Consider the following 15,592-nt stretch of genomic DNA (forward strand, 5'->3'; position numbering starts at 1 on the left):
AGAGATTTCGACTTTAGCAGTTACTAAGTGAGTTTCAACAGGAATGAAAATAAAATTATAAAATTATAAACAGAATAAAAAAATTCACATACTTTTAACACATATTAAACATGGCAAACATAGATAAAAGCAAATGAAAGAAAAAATGTTTGCTTTCACAGAAAGAGATAATTAATTCTGGGACATCCTGGATATATAAAGACCTGCTGAGGTACAAATTCTCATTGTTTAGGTCACAGATGGTTCACGTTCTGTAATTAGGCCATCAAGGAGTGCTCTGTGGGCTTTGGACCTTTTCTAAGAATTTTCTAAATTTTATGTATTTGTGTGTCACTGAGCAATTGATGACTTTTAAATGGTCTTCTTTAATTTTTTGTTCTAGTGAAGGAAATGGGGGAATACAAAGGGATATTTTTCTATACTCTCTTTTACTTGTTTCAGTCATTTGACTGCGGCCATGCTGGAGCACCGCCTTTAGTCGAGGTAATCAACCCCAGGACTTATTCTATCGGTGTCTTTTGCCGAACCGCTAAGTCACGGGGATGCAAACACACCAGCATTGGTTGTCAAGCAATGTTTGGGGGGACAAACACACACACATATATATATATATACATATATATGACGGGCTTTTTTCAGTTTCCGTCTACCAAATCCACTCACAAGGCTTTGGTCGGCCCAAGGCTATAGTAGAAGGCACTTGACCAAGGTGCCACGCAGTGGGACTGAACCTGGAACCATGTGGTTGGTAAGCAAGTTACTTACCACACAGCCACTCCTGCACCTATGATAGATATAATATATTGAAAATGAATGATGTTTATTTACAACAAACACGTGATCTCAAAATGGAGAAACACAAGCTTACACACACACACACACACACTCTTTTATCCCTTTATGTTTCAGCTCAAAGGCTGTGGCCATGCTGGACCACTGCCAGCAGAAAATATCAATGCTTTGGGTGAGGGGCACTGATATTTTGATGAGTTTACTACACTGTAGTTTCTGTCTACCAAATCCATTTACAAGGCTTTGGTTGGCCTGGGGTTAGGATAGAAGACACTTGCCCAAGGTGCCATGCAGAGTAACTGAACCCAAAACCCTGTGGTTGGGAAGCAAACGTCCTAGCCACATAACCATTTTCTGCACCTACAGATATTAACAGGGAACCAATAACTGTTTGTTTTGCGTGGCTGCTTGCTCCCTTGCGAGCCCCAACCAGAGACATTACCTGTATAACAGAAGCAGCTTCTTTTCCAATCTTTGGGTGGACATATTTACGAGCATATCCAACATACTGAAAATAAACAGGAAACGAATAAATCAGTTACGTAGTTCGGAATTAGAGAAATTTTTTTGTTTTAGAAATCAAATATTGAAATCAAGATATTAAAAAAAAAAAAGACAATAGGCGTAGGAGTGGCTGTGTGGTAAGTAGCTTGCTTACAAACCACATAGTTCCGGGTTCAGTCCCACTGCATGGCACCTTGTGCAAGTGTCTTCTACTATAGCCTCGGGCCAACCAAAGCCTTGTGAGTGAATTTGGTAAATGGAAACTGAAAGAAGCTCGTCGTATATATGTATATATATATATATGTATGTATATGTGTGTGTGTGTGTGTTTGTGTGTCTGTGTTAGTCCCCGCTCCAACATCGCTTGATAACCGATACTCGTGTGTTTACGTCTCCGTAACTTAGCGGTTCGGCAAAAGAGACTGATAGAATAAGTACTAGGCTTACAAAGAATAAGTCGTGGGATCGATTTGCTCGACTAAAGGCGGTGCTCCAGCATGGCCGCAGTCAAATGACTGAAACAAGTAAAAGAGTAAAGAGTATATGGAAAGACTGTTTGGAGTTCATGTTTTTCTCAAGAGGTTAAATGAAGGAGTCTGTAGTCTTCATGGATTTCTCTGTTGTGAAATAACAACAGCAGCAACAGCAACAACAACAGTGGAGGCGCAATGGCCCAGTGGATAGGGCAGCGAACTTGCGGTCGTAAGAAGAAGTTTTCGATTCCAGGACTGGGCTTTGTGAGTGTTTACTCTTTACTCTTTTACTTGTTTCAGTCATTTGACTGCGGCCACGCTGGAGCACCACCTTTAGTCGAGCAAATCGACCCCAGGACTTATTCTTTGTAAGCCTAGTACTTATTCTATCGGTCTCTTTTGCTGAACCGGGGACGTAAACACACCAGCATCGGTTGTCAAGCGATGTTGGAGGGACAAACACACATACACATATATATGCCGGGCTTCTTTCAGTTTCCATCTACCAAATCCACTCACAAGGCTTTGGTGGGCCCGAGGCTATAGTAGAAGACACTTGTTCAAGGTGCCACACAGTGGGACTGAACCCGGAACCATGTGGTTGGTAAGCAAGCTACTTACCACACAGCCACTCCTGTGTTTATTGAGCAAAAACACCTAAGCTCCACGAGGCTCTGATGGGGGGTGGGTGGTGGTGCACCCCACTGTATTCTTTCACCACAACTTTCTCTCATTATGAAGCTGGGAAGCAAACTTCTAACCCACATAGTATTAACGGAGCCCCCGTGTTTGGCTGCTGCTGTTATTGTTTGTGATATTCTAATTCATTTAAGACAAGCTGGCTTTAATACCTTGACGGCTGTTGCGAGATAAAGGAAAGAAAGTAAAAAAGAAAGTGATAGCATCGACATGACCTCAGAGAGGAAGTTCATTAAGTAATATGTGTGTTTAGTCAAGGTTACTGATTCATACGGATTCTTGATAAAACACTCTTTAGATTTACCTCATTGCTATCATTTCAAAGGCCAAAAACTATGACAGTCATTAACTGTGTGCATGTTTTGTAGGTAAGTAATTAAACAGGAATGTCAAGAGGTATTTAGACTATTTGATAATTAAGCTTAATTGATTATTTCGATTGGAATTTTGAACTCATTAAAAAAAGATTCAATCTTGGGTTGATCTTTATGTAAATTAGTTTATATGAAATCTTTTTTTTTGACTGAATCATGGCTGAAACTGGGTTTAAACATTGATGTTGTAATGATTTATAAACTTCTGAGGTGAATGTAAAATAATTCCCTTTTGGAAAAGTGGATCTCGAAGCACACAAAAATCTAAACAATAATATTTAAAACTGTATACAGCTATGGTACGACCACACTTGGAATTCGCATCATCAGTTTGGAACCCCTATCTTGCTCAGAACATTGACCTCCTGGAATCTGTCCAGAGACGTGCAACCAAACCCATACCCTCCATCAGACACCTACCATATTCTGAGCGCCTTGTTTCCCTGGGCATGGATTCACTGAAGCTCCGGCATCTGGCGACGGACTTGGTAAACACCCACAAAGTTATCAACCACCTCACCAACAACAACACTGAACACCTTTTTGATCTCCATGTGTCTAACACACGTGGACATGCCTACAAAGTCAGAAAACAACACAGCTCCCATGACTTTCGGAAACATTTTTTCACGCTCAGAGTTGCTGAAGCATGGAATAAACTACCTGCGTCAGTTGTTGACTGCCATGACACTGCATCCTTTAAGGCCCTCATGCTTTCCGAAATCCGCCGAAACTACACCTGATTATATATACACTTTAGATGAGTTGTAGTGCACCTGAGCACTGTACACAATTATTATTATTATTATTATTATTATTATTATTATATGTAAATATTGATTTGGACACTAAACTCTGCTTGCGAAGACCTGTTGAGGCAAGTGAAATCGAAATCAAATTCAATGACTGGCATCCGTGCTAGTGGAGCGCTAAGAGCACCATCCGAGTGTGATCGTTGCCAGAGTGGTTAATTGGCTTCCGTGCCGGTGGCATGTAAAAAGCACCATTTGAGTGTGATCATTACCAGCGTCGCCTTACTGGCACATGTGCTGGTGGCACATGAAAAAACATTCGAACGAGGTAATTGCCAGTGTCGCTGAACTGGCCCCTGTGCACGTGGAATGTAAAAAAAACAGGGCTTAGAAAAACTGAAGGACTACTGCAATAAGTGTGTGAATCTAAGAGGGAAACATGTTGAATAAAACCATAATTAACTGATCCTCCTGTATTTTCCTTTACCTGAAGACAGGGTCTTTTCAGCACCCCCTCATATTTGCATCATACTTTTCTGAAAAATTCCATATTGGAATAGTTCTAAGAGGATTAAGAAGGATTTATTATGTTTTAGCTTACAGTCTGGAAGGGAAGAAGAGGAGTTTAAGAAGAGCAAATACGAATGTTCGTAAAACAACAAAATATATTTATTTTTTATCTCTAACTAGCAGTATCGCCCGGCGTTGCTCGGGTTTGTAAGGGAAATAACTATATAAGCATTTTTAGAGATGTAAAGTATAATAGCCATCTCAATATGGCTAACCACAAGGGGGGGGGCGTTACTGTAGCTTTTTACGTTCTGAAATTTAATAATAAATTTTAGAGAGTTACTTCCCTTATATATGCCAAAAATGCATTAAAAATGGGAAAAATTGATGGTAAATTTTTTTTAAATCGTACACTCATCGTAGACGCGCACTAATACCCAGAAGGGCTCGATATGAATCACGACTATAAGATACCCGGTTTTGGTTAAACTGCACCGCAAAATGTGGGAGTAGTTAGGAATCTAAATCGTAGGAGACAGACAGCACACAACCTCACTTTTATATATAAAGATGTCCTGAGTATAACTTTAAACTGCATTCAGTAATGGGACCCTGGTTCAGAAATTTTTGAGGAGTCTGGAACTACCATTGCTCCCAGTTTGGGTTAACTAACATGTCACAGAGAAAGGTCACTTACAGATACCAGCCAACAGACGTAAAGCAGATAAAGGTCATTCAGCATTTTAGCTACTAATCTAAGAGAAGATAACTCTGTACAAATTCAGCATTGCGGTAACTACTGGGTTCCTGGCATTTGTTGTACCAGACCAATACAAGTTTGAAGGAGTGGTACTGGCTCTGCACAAACTAAATCTACTCTAATAATAAACCCCTAGTGCCTTAATAGACCCCCCCCCCCTCTGATCATGACTGACCATGGGATTGCACCTAGAAAGTTCCCTGCAGAGGCACAAGTTCAGGCAAGGTTGTTTAAGGAAGACCAGCAGTCACCCATGCATACAGGCCTCCCCTCTCCACGCCACTGATGTTGTCCAAGGGAAAGGCAAAGGGCCGATACAGCTTGGCATCAGTGACGTCGCAATTCATTTCTACAGCTGAGTGAACTGGAGCAACGTGAAATAAAGTGTCTTGCTCAAGAACACAACACACAGTCCGGTCTATGAATTGAACTCACTACCTCATAATTGTGTGTCCGCCGCTCTAACCACTGAGTCATGCGCCTTGTGGGATACTTTATTGAGTGTTTGAAAAAGCTAAGGGAGTAAATCCCTACAGAAAATCTGTAGTGAGGGTCCCTAAGGCAGATACGTATGGTTATACTTAACCAATATCTGGCATCCTGACTTGTCATTCCTTCATGGCACATCTATGAGTAAAGAGGTGGTATGTATACTTGGGACTTGACACTTACTCCTGGAAACAGCCCATGTAGAACAGAAGTGGTTACTGTGCAATACTGTCAACCAATGACAAAAAAAAAACCCCAACCATATCTCAAATCTCTTCCTCTATCATTCATTTCTGTTCTGGAATAGAATCATTATAGGACTGGGTTTTTGTTCAGCAGGCTGTTAAGAGTTAAGTAAATCTCACAGACAACATTTCACACTGTCAAGGAAATTAAGGCTAACGAGCCAGACATTATTATCAAAGACTATCAGGATACCTTGCCTCCTAATTATATCAATTTCAACCTATGAAAATAAATCTGTGAAAGAGATGGAAATACAATTTACAATTAAAATCTTGTGGCTAATATTAATATCCAGAATGTAAGGGATTAAAAACAGTAATTTCGATTTTGAAACACAGTCATGGATTAGTTTCGTTAATGAAACGACTCTCATTTGACAGGTAAAATAACAATTATTTCTGAGTGAGCTGTCAGAGTCAGCTATTTTTGTCAAGCAATGAAACATAATGACATTGTTAACTGTTAAGAAAGTGTTTAAAATTTGAATATAGTAGTGAGAAAAAAAAAACAACAACACAAAATACTCTACCTTCCGGAATAGCTGAGGAGGAATCAGATCAATTTTTTCATGTGGATGTATAGTAAGTCTTTCTTGTAGTGTCATATTTGAGAGATCCTGTTTGAAAGACAAATACAATACATCAAATATACACATTCGTGGATGTCAGATATATGACACAGCATGTTATGAAATGTGAATAGTAAATGTATTGGTGGTGAAATTGATTGTAATTAATGTGGAAATGAAATGTAAGTAATTAATATTGTAGGGAAATGGGTAGGTAGTATAATGTGTGTAGGGAGTTACAATGTGTGGGTAGTTACAATAGTAGTGAAATGTGAACAGTTGATGTAGAAATGAAATATGGGCAGTTAAGTGAGAGTGAAATGTGTGCAGTTAAGTGAGAGTGAAATGTGTGCAGTTAAAAGGAAGAAAAGGAAGAGGAAATGTGGTTAGTTAAAATAGAGGTCTTATTTGGAGCAATTGATGTAGAAATGAAATGTGGGCAGTTAATGAAGTGAAAAGTGGGCAGTTAAAATTCAAGTGAAATAAGAGTAATTGATGAAGGAGCAGTTAATGCGGTAGTGAGGTCTAGGCAGTGAACATGGCATAATGTTGTAACAAAATGTGAATTGACATGTGGAGGTGAAATGTTAGCAGTTGGTGCGGGCATTTTATATGGTAATGAAATGTAAGTAGTTGAAATGGTAGTGTAATGTGAATAGTTAATATGCTAGAGGACAGTTAATGGGGAAAGAGAGTCTGGGTAATTAATGTGGTAGCAAGTGAAATGTGAGCAGTTAATATGGGTAGTAAAAGTAGAGGCAATACAGAAGCATGAAAAGAACTCAGATTAGCATGAGATGTTGGACATGCAAAATTTAAAAGATAAGAGAGCAGATTGGTTCTTAGATAAGAACCAGTTTCTGGATCTAACTTGATACAAACATACATGATGTTGATGATGATGATGACAGTGGTGATGATGTTAGTGGTGATGATGATGTCAGCATAGACAGAACTAGATGAATCATGACATAAACTGAGACAGCTAGAATTAATCTTATAGATTTAAATAGGGATTATAGAATATATATACATGTCATCATTGTCGTTTAGCATCAGCTTTCCATGCTGGCATGGGTTGGATGGTTTGAATGAGGGCTGGTGAGCCAGAAGGCTGCACCTGGCCCAGTCTGATCTGGCAATGTTTCTACAGATGGATGTCCTTCCTCATGCCAACCACCCCAAGAGTGTAGTGGGTGCTTTTACATGTCACCGGCACAAGGGCCAGTCAGGCGGTACTGGCATTGGCCACGCTCAAATGCTGCTTTTTATGTGCCACCTGCACAGGAGTCAGTCCAGCAGCACTGGCAACAACCAGACTCGAATGGTGTATTTTATGTGCCACCAGCACAGGAGCCAGTCAGGCGATGCTGGTGTGTGTGTATATATAATTGAAATTTACAGAAAAACAAGTCAAAGATAGGTGTATAAACAACAAACAGGTGTATTAGTTTTATGCTTGGGAAGGTGAGAAAATCTTTTATGTTTCGAGCCTACGCTCTTCAGCAGAAAGGAACATAAGGAAATAAACAGAGAGAGAATAAAAAAAGCTTTTAGAGCAATGTGGTCAATCATAGCGGCATATATATATACACACACACACATACATATTGTTGACATCATAGGAATTTAGGAACTACATGAACATAAAGTAATTCTTTTAAGAAATGGTGCAGCTTCAAGCAAATAAAGATACAAATAATAGTGTGTAAATATTGGGTTAAAAGTCCTTTGGATAGAAGGTGTAAGGAAGGGTAATAAGCCATCAAAACTGTGCCAAAACAGACTTTGCCAGTGCTGGTGCCATGTGAAAAACACCCAGTGTACTCTGTAAAGTGGTTGGCATTAGGAAGGGCATCCAGCTGTAAAAACCATTCCACTGACTTGCCAGCTCCTGTCAAGCCAGCCAGCCAGCAAGGAAAATGGACATTAAGTGATGATGATGAGGATAATAATGATGACGATGAGCATAAGGTGGGGCACTGACAGAATTCTTAGTACAGAAGATAGAATACCTTGCAGTGTTTGTTTTGGCCCTCATTGTGAATTCAAATCCCACTGTAGCCTAATATAGACTTAATCCATTTCTTGGTTTAATACCACAACCCAATCCTTCAGTTCCTACAGAGAAGTTCATTTTGTTGCAAGCTTAAGGACCAAGCCTCTGGCTTGAGTATTCCTTCCTCTCTCACTCTAAATAGTCTTGGAGGCCCTGTAAAAGGGCCTAGGGTATTACCCTACTCTCTTGACTAAGCAATGTTAGACAAGAAAATTTGTCATCAGGTGTCTTATTGCTAGATATATATACATAGCATCAGACTGGATTTGAACTAGGAACCTTTATCATTACACAAAGGTTATTTATGATCTTATCTGCTAGGATACTGACACATGTACACAATTAATGTCATATTTATTTTCAGACTATTAGAAAATCAAATCAAAAGACAGAAAATACTGGCTATCTCTACAAATACACTGTACATAATCTTATCAGAGAATATGCAACTTCTGTTATTCAAGGTTGATGAAACATGACTAGATCGAATTTACTTCAGATCTGCACACACATACACACATGCTCTCTCTCTCTCTCATGCACACACACACACACTTTCTCTCTCACGTACACACACACTATTGCACTAAAATATTAATAAAGCAGAAATGAATATAACTGTGTGTGCATCTGTATTTTAAATGGCTTATGACTACAATCATCTTCTTCTTCTTCTTCTTCTTCTCTCCTCTGTACTGCTTCCTCATCCTCTAACCCTACTTTTATCTATTCTGGCACAGTCTACGAGGGGTTGCTGAAAAGTTACTTGCTTTAAGGGTTTCACAAAAGGCCTTTTTGGAGGCCCAGCCCTTCCGAGTTCTTTTACAGGGCTTAGAAAAACTGAAGGGCCATTTTAACCCTTTCATTACTGTATTTATTTTGAGATGCTCTGTGTTTCTTTCAATTGCTTTAAACATAACGAAGAATTTAGTAAAATAACTTGGTTATCATTAAGCTAGTGTTAGGAATATAAATTGTGACTAAGGTTTGGGGGAAGATTTTAATTCAAAACTTATGAAAACAAGACATTTGTACCACAGAGCCAGTTTCAGCCAGGTTGGTAACGAAAGGGTTAAACACACTTCTACATTTGGACAGATGCACATTAGAAGCATTTGGAAGGGTGTGGATTGAAGGAAATTTAGGTTGTTATTTCTAGCATATAGAGTGACCACACTGAGGTCTCATTCTCTTATGTCTTCTGCTGATTATTTTCCTTCTTAACCCTCTTGTTACTATATTTGTGCTGAGCTGCTCTGTGTTTCTTTCAATTACTTTAAATATAACAAAGAATTTATTAAAATAACTTAGTTATCATTAAGCTAGTGTTAGGAACATAAATTGTGACTAAGGTTTGGTGGATGATTTTAATTCAAAACTTATGAAAACAAGACATTTGTACTCAGAGCCAGAAACAACTTCAGCTGGGTTGGTATCAAAAGGGTTAAGGATCGTTTCTCTGTTATATATTTTAACCCTTTTGTTACCCTATTTATTTTGAGATGCTCTGTGTTACTTTCAATTACTTTAAATATAGTAAATAATTTAGTAATATAATTTAGTTATCATTCAGCTAGTATTAGGTTTGGTGGAAGATTTTAATTCAAAACTTATGAAAACAAGACATTTGTACTACAGAGCCAGAGCCGGTTTCAGCTGGGCTGGTAACAAAAGGGTTAATAAGTGTGTGAATCTGATCCTCCTGTGTTTTCTCTTACCCAAAGCCAGGATCGTTTTAGCCCCACCCACCTTGTATTTACATTTTCATATTTATTTTCTTGTATAGTGAAATATACGAAGAGGGGCTGAAAAGTTCAAAGGCTGACTATGAAGGAGTGACGCTAGGACTGTGAAATCTTGCATGCATTATTTTCAGTTCTTCTTAGTAATACGTGCATTGTTCATTTCCAGGTAAAATGACATCTGACTATTCAAAGAAGATTTCAAAATTAACTAGTGACGACTTCTCTTGAAAATGGAGAAAATTTTGAATTTGTGGTGTTATAAAGTAACTTCAGGAAAAAAGGGTTTTAGGCCCTAAAGACATTCATGTTGATATGGATGCTACATTGGGGGATGACACTCACTCCAGCTCTATCAACAGTGCAAAAGTGGGAAGCCGAATTTAGGAGGGGAAACCTTCCAGATGACCCAACGTCTGAACATCTTTTAATTGCCAACACTGAGGAAGAAGAAGAAGAAAGAAGAAGAAGAAGAAGAAGAAGAAGAAGAAAGAAGAAGAAGAAGAAGAAGAAGAAGAAGAAGAAGATGACGACGATGGATGATTGATTAAAAATCAAACAGCTAATGCTATTAGCATATCTAATGAGAGGGTTGAGAATATTCTTCACAATGAACTTGGCATGGTGAAGGTTTCTGCTTGGTAGGTGCCATATCTTTTGACACTTGATTTGACAGTGCACCAAGCTGATTACATCATGGGAAAATCTGACGTTGTTTCAGGCAGATCCACCTGGTTTCCTTGAATGTTTCTTAACCCAGGATGAACATATGGCTTCATCGCTTTGAGCCAGAGTTGTTAGTTTGTTCCTTCTCGAGCCATGCCTGGCTCAAAAGGGCTGGTTTCCTGGTTTCTGTGGCGTATAGGTTCCACACCTGGACGGGATGCCGGTCCGTCACAAGAGGAAAGAGGGAGAGAAAGTTGTGGTGAAAGAGTCAGCAGAAGTTCACCATTACCTTCTGCCAGAGCCGCTTGGAGCTTAGGTGTTTCGCTCATAAACACACACGTCGCCAGGTCTGAGATTCGAACCCGCGATCCCTCGACCACGAGTCTGCTGCTCTAACCACTAGGCCACGTGCCTCCACACTTTGAGCCAGAGACAAAGAGACAATTCATGCAGTGAAAACACCCTACCTCACCTGCTCCAAAGAAGGCCAAGGCTGTTTTGTCTGCAGGGAAGGTGATGGCCTCAGTTTTTTGGGATGCAAAAAGCACTGTGTTTATTGACTATCTTCAAAAGGGCCACATCATCAATGGTGAGTACTCTGCCAACTTGCTGAGGCAGTTATGAAAGGCTGTCAAGATCAAACGCCCACGAAAACAGACAAAAAGGGTCTTGCTTCATCGGGACAATGCTCCAGTACACAAGTCCTTCATTTCAATCTCCTGATTTGGCCCCCATCTGAACTATCATCAGTTCCTCAACATGAATAAACACTTGGCTGGGAACCAGTATCACAGTGATGCTGTTGTTATTATTATTATTATTTTTATCTGCTGTGGATGACTTTTTTGACTAACAGGATGAAAGCTTCTTCATCAATGAGATCCAAACACTGTAACACTGATGGAAGAAGTAGGGACTCACTCGGAAAATAAACCTCATTTGGTCACATTCCATGAGAGTGTCTCGGTCAGCCTATGAAGTTTTCAGCTGACGTACAACATTACTGTAGGGCAGTGTGTATTGTATGAACATTATTGGTATGTTGGTCCACTCATGATGATGATGATGATGATAAAGCAGTAATATCTTTTATAGTTTAGTGTAAAAATGAAGAAATGGTTCATTTACCTCAAAAGATGTGTCTTGGGATACGGTAAAGAATGGTGATACTTTCCTGAGGAGAGAGGAATGACAAAAAAAAAAAAAAAAAAATCAGGAGTTACAAAGGATTAAGTCAAAACAAATATACTGAAAATAAAAGGATTAAGAATGTTTTAATTTCTACAATTGATAATCTTTTATCTGAAATTCTTGGGTATCTATCTAACGGGTTTTGATTAAAAGAACCAAAATCAAAACAGACCAAAGAATTCCATCACCGAAGGCTAGTGTTTCTGCTCTTGGACAATAATGAATAAATACTAATAACCAAATCAGAATTACCATTTTTTGCCAGCATGCATTGCCATAACATGGCTTGACAGCATGTTGTCCTTGACCTGGAGGAATACAAAATATTGAAAAAAAACGTGTATTTTCTTTGTGGAGCTTTGAAAAAATAAGACAAAAATTCCAAAAAAAAAAATGGTCAGGAAAAAGACAAGAAAAACAAGGTTATTCTCTGTACACTCTCTTTACTCTTTACTCTTTTACTTGTTTCATTCATTTGACTGCGGCCATGCTGGAGCACCACCTTTAATCGAGCAACTCGACCCCGGGACTTATTCTTTTGTAAGCCCAGTACTTATTCTATCGGTCTCTTTTGCCGAACTGCTAAGTAACGGGGGACATAAGCACACCAGCAGCGGTTGTCAAGCAATGCTAGGGGGACAAACACAGACACACAAACACACACACACGCACATATATATATATATATACATATATACGATGGGCTTCTTTCAGTTTCCGTCTACCAAATCCACTCACAAGGCTTTGGTCGGCCCGAGGCTATAGTAGAAGACACTTGCCCAAGGTGCCACGCAGTGGGACTGAACCCGGAACCATGTGGTTGGTAAGCAAGCTACTTACCACACACACACACATATATATATATATGTATATATATATATATACATATATACGACAGGCTTCTTTCAGTTTCCGTCTACCAAATCCACTCACAAGGCTTTGGTCGGCCCGAGGCTATAGTAGAAGATACTTGCCCAAGGTGCTATGCAGTGGGACTGAACCCGGAACCATGTGGTTGGTAAACAAGCTACTTACCACACAGCCACTCCTGCGCCTATGTCTCAGTGAAGCATAAATCTCTTCAAAGCTGCTGGAAAAAGCTCAAAACCACAAAGGGATACAGCTTTTACATGAAACTAAGTCTCTCTGATTAAACAAATTGAAAAAAATTCCCCAAGAGTCCCTTCAGTACAAAAAACATTGTTAAGTGTAGTAGTTTATTTAAATGGCTTGTCTAATTTGAAGAAATTAACATATGTCAGTTTAATGCTTTTATTATTGTATACTGCATACTAGCAGTATCGCCCGGCATTGCTCGGGTTTGTAAGGGAAATAACTATAAAGCATTTTTAGAGAGTTATAGCCAAAAAATAGCAAAAAATGCATTAAAAATGGAAAAAAAATTATGGTAAATTTTTTTAAAAATCGTTGACTCATCGTAGACATTTTTAGAGAGTTACTTCCCTTTATTTAAAAACTATGCATTAAAATGGAAAAAAAATGATGGTAAATTATTTTAAAAATCGTAGACTCATCGTAGACGCGCACTAATACCCAGAAGGGCTCGATATGAATCACGACTATAAGATACGCGGTTTTGGTTACACTGCACCGCAAAATGTTGGAGTAGTTAGGAATCTAAATCGTAGGAGACAGACAGCACACAACCTCACTTTTATATATAAAGATTAAACCAGTTAAACCAGTGAAAGTTGTTTCCATTGCTATAAGAGGAGCTTGTTTCCTTGTATTGGAGTTATGGCCATGTTGGAGCACTACCATTATAACTATCCTCATGCCAGGAATTGAATATAAGCCAGCTGGGTGAAAGTCAGGAATCTTAACCACAACACATACACACACGTCTGTCTGTCTGTTTGTCTATTTATCTATCTAACTACACATACAAACATTGTACTGTTAAAAAGATCCAGTCATGCTGGAAACAACACATATGTATGTATATTTCTAAATTTGGCACAAAACTGTAACTTCAACGAGGAGGTTAAGTGAAGAGAAACCTTGAATTATGCAACACAGATCTGTAATAACAACAACAAAAAAAAATTCCCAGGAGTGGCTGTGTGGTAAGTAGCTTGCTTACCAACCACACAGTTCCGGGTTCAGTCCCATTGTGTGGCACCTTGGGCAAGTGTCTACAACTATAGCCTCGGGCCGACCAATGCCTTGTGAGTAGATTTGGTAGATGGAAACTGAAAGAAGCCCGGCAATATATATATATATATATATATATGTATATGTTTGTGTGTCTGTGGTTGTTCCCCCCAACATCACTTGACAACAGATGCTGGTGTGTTTACGTCCCCATCACTTAGCGGTTCAGCAAGAGAGACCGATAGAATAAGTACTAGGCTTACAAAGAATAAGTCCTGGGGTCGATTTGCTCGACTAAAGGTGGTGCTCCAGCATGGCCACAGTCAAATGACTGAAAGAAATAAAAGAATAAAAGAAAAGAAGAATGATATATATATATGACACACAGAAGACCCTGTATATCAATGGCACATTCATGCCAAATTATTTCAACTTGAGATGTGTTAGGTATATGTGTGTAATACAAGCATACTACATATTACAATGAGAGATATGTTGGTGTGTGACACGTGTGTGTTATATCAACACATTAAAACTAGAGGTATGTTAATATACTCTTTACTCTTTTACTTGTTTCAGTCATTTGACTGCGGCCATGCTGGAGCACCACCTTTGAGTCGAGCAAATCGACCCCAGGACTTATTCTTTGTAAGCCCAGTACTTATTCTATTGGTCTCTTTTGCCGAACCGCTAAGTGACGGGGACGTAAACACACCAGCATCGGTTGTCAAGCAATGCTAGGGGGACAAACACAGACAAACAAACACATACACACACACTTATATATATATATATATATACATATATATACGACAGGCTTCTTTCAGTTTCCGTCTACCAAATCCACTCACAAGGCATTGGTCGGCCCGGGGCTATAGCAGAAGACACTTGCCCAAGATGCCAGGCAGTGGGACTGAACCCAGAACCATGTGGTTGGTTAGCAAGCTTACACCAACATATTACATCCAGAGGTGTGTTAGTATGTGTACACCATACCAAAACACTATAATCAAAGATGTATTTGTGTTATAGCAACACATTAACAATGTGATGTGTTAATATAAGTGATATTGAAAATTCTCCTCCAGAGAAGGAAAATTTATGTTTGCATATTAACAAAGGGAAATAAAAGCAAAATATCAAAAATTGGGATCTTTACCTTTCGACCGACAGATTTAAAAAATAATTTTTTGTAACTAAACACTTTCAAACTTCGGACACTGGTAGAATGTGTCATATAAAATATCAATAATTTTATTCAGCTGAATACATGTCATTGATTGGTTGAAATTACCGAAATACTACAACTTTAATGTGAAATAACTTCCTAAATAAAAGCTTTTTCAAAAACGCTAAGAGTAAAAGATGTTTTATATGACACATTCTACCAGTGTCCAAAGTTTGAAAGTGTTTAGTTACAAAATATTTTTTCAATCTGTCAGCCAAAAGGTAAAGATCCAAAAATTGTTTTATAGAATTATGAAGAAATGTTTGCAGGCTGTGATTTGACTTACCTCATCAGGTTTGTCCAACAGGATAAAGACCAAATCAAATCTTGACAACAATGCATTTCCCATCCTGAAGAGGAAAATAATTATTAAATATAAATTTATTTTGTTAACACATATATTGTCCTGGGCAAGATATTAACC

The 15,592-nt window shown here is 38.7% G+C and overlaps 1 protein-coding gene across 2 annotated transcripts in view; it reads right to left on the reverse strand.

Moving 5' to 3' along the window:
- LOC115217372 (DNA helicase MCM8) overlaps positions 1-15,592 on the reverse strand; it is an 89,101-nt gene that overhangs the window by 28,753 nt on the left and 44,756 nt on the right. For both annotated transcript variants that reach the window (XR_005001162.1, XM_029787047.2), the window contains exons 21-25: positions 15,455-15,518; positions 12,078-12,133; positions 11,763-11,808; positions 6,129-6,215; positions 1,235-1,300 (exon numbers count right to left, since the gene is read on the reverse strand). Coding sequence is in view for 1 of the 2 variants with exons in the window: in XM_029787047.2 (XP_029642907.2) it covers positions 1,235-1,300; positions 6,129-6,215; positions 11,763-11,808; positions 12,078-12,133; positions 15,455-15,518 (319 nt within the window). In the remaining variant the exon portion in view is untranslated. The remainder of the gene's footprint in view (positions 1-1,234; positions 1,301-6,128; positions 6,216-11,762; positions 11,809-12,077; positions 12,134-15,454; positions 15,519-15,592) is intronic.

This window comes from Octopus sinensis, linkage group LG11 (genome assembly GCF_006345805.1).
Source record: "Octopus sinensis linkage group LG11, ASM634580v1, whole genome shotgun sequence".
NCBI classification, from domain to species: domain Eukaryota; kingdom Metazoa; phylum Mollusca; class Cephalopoda; order Octopoda; family Octopodidae; genus Octopus; species Octopus sinensis.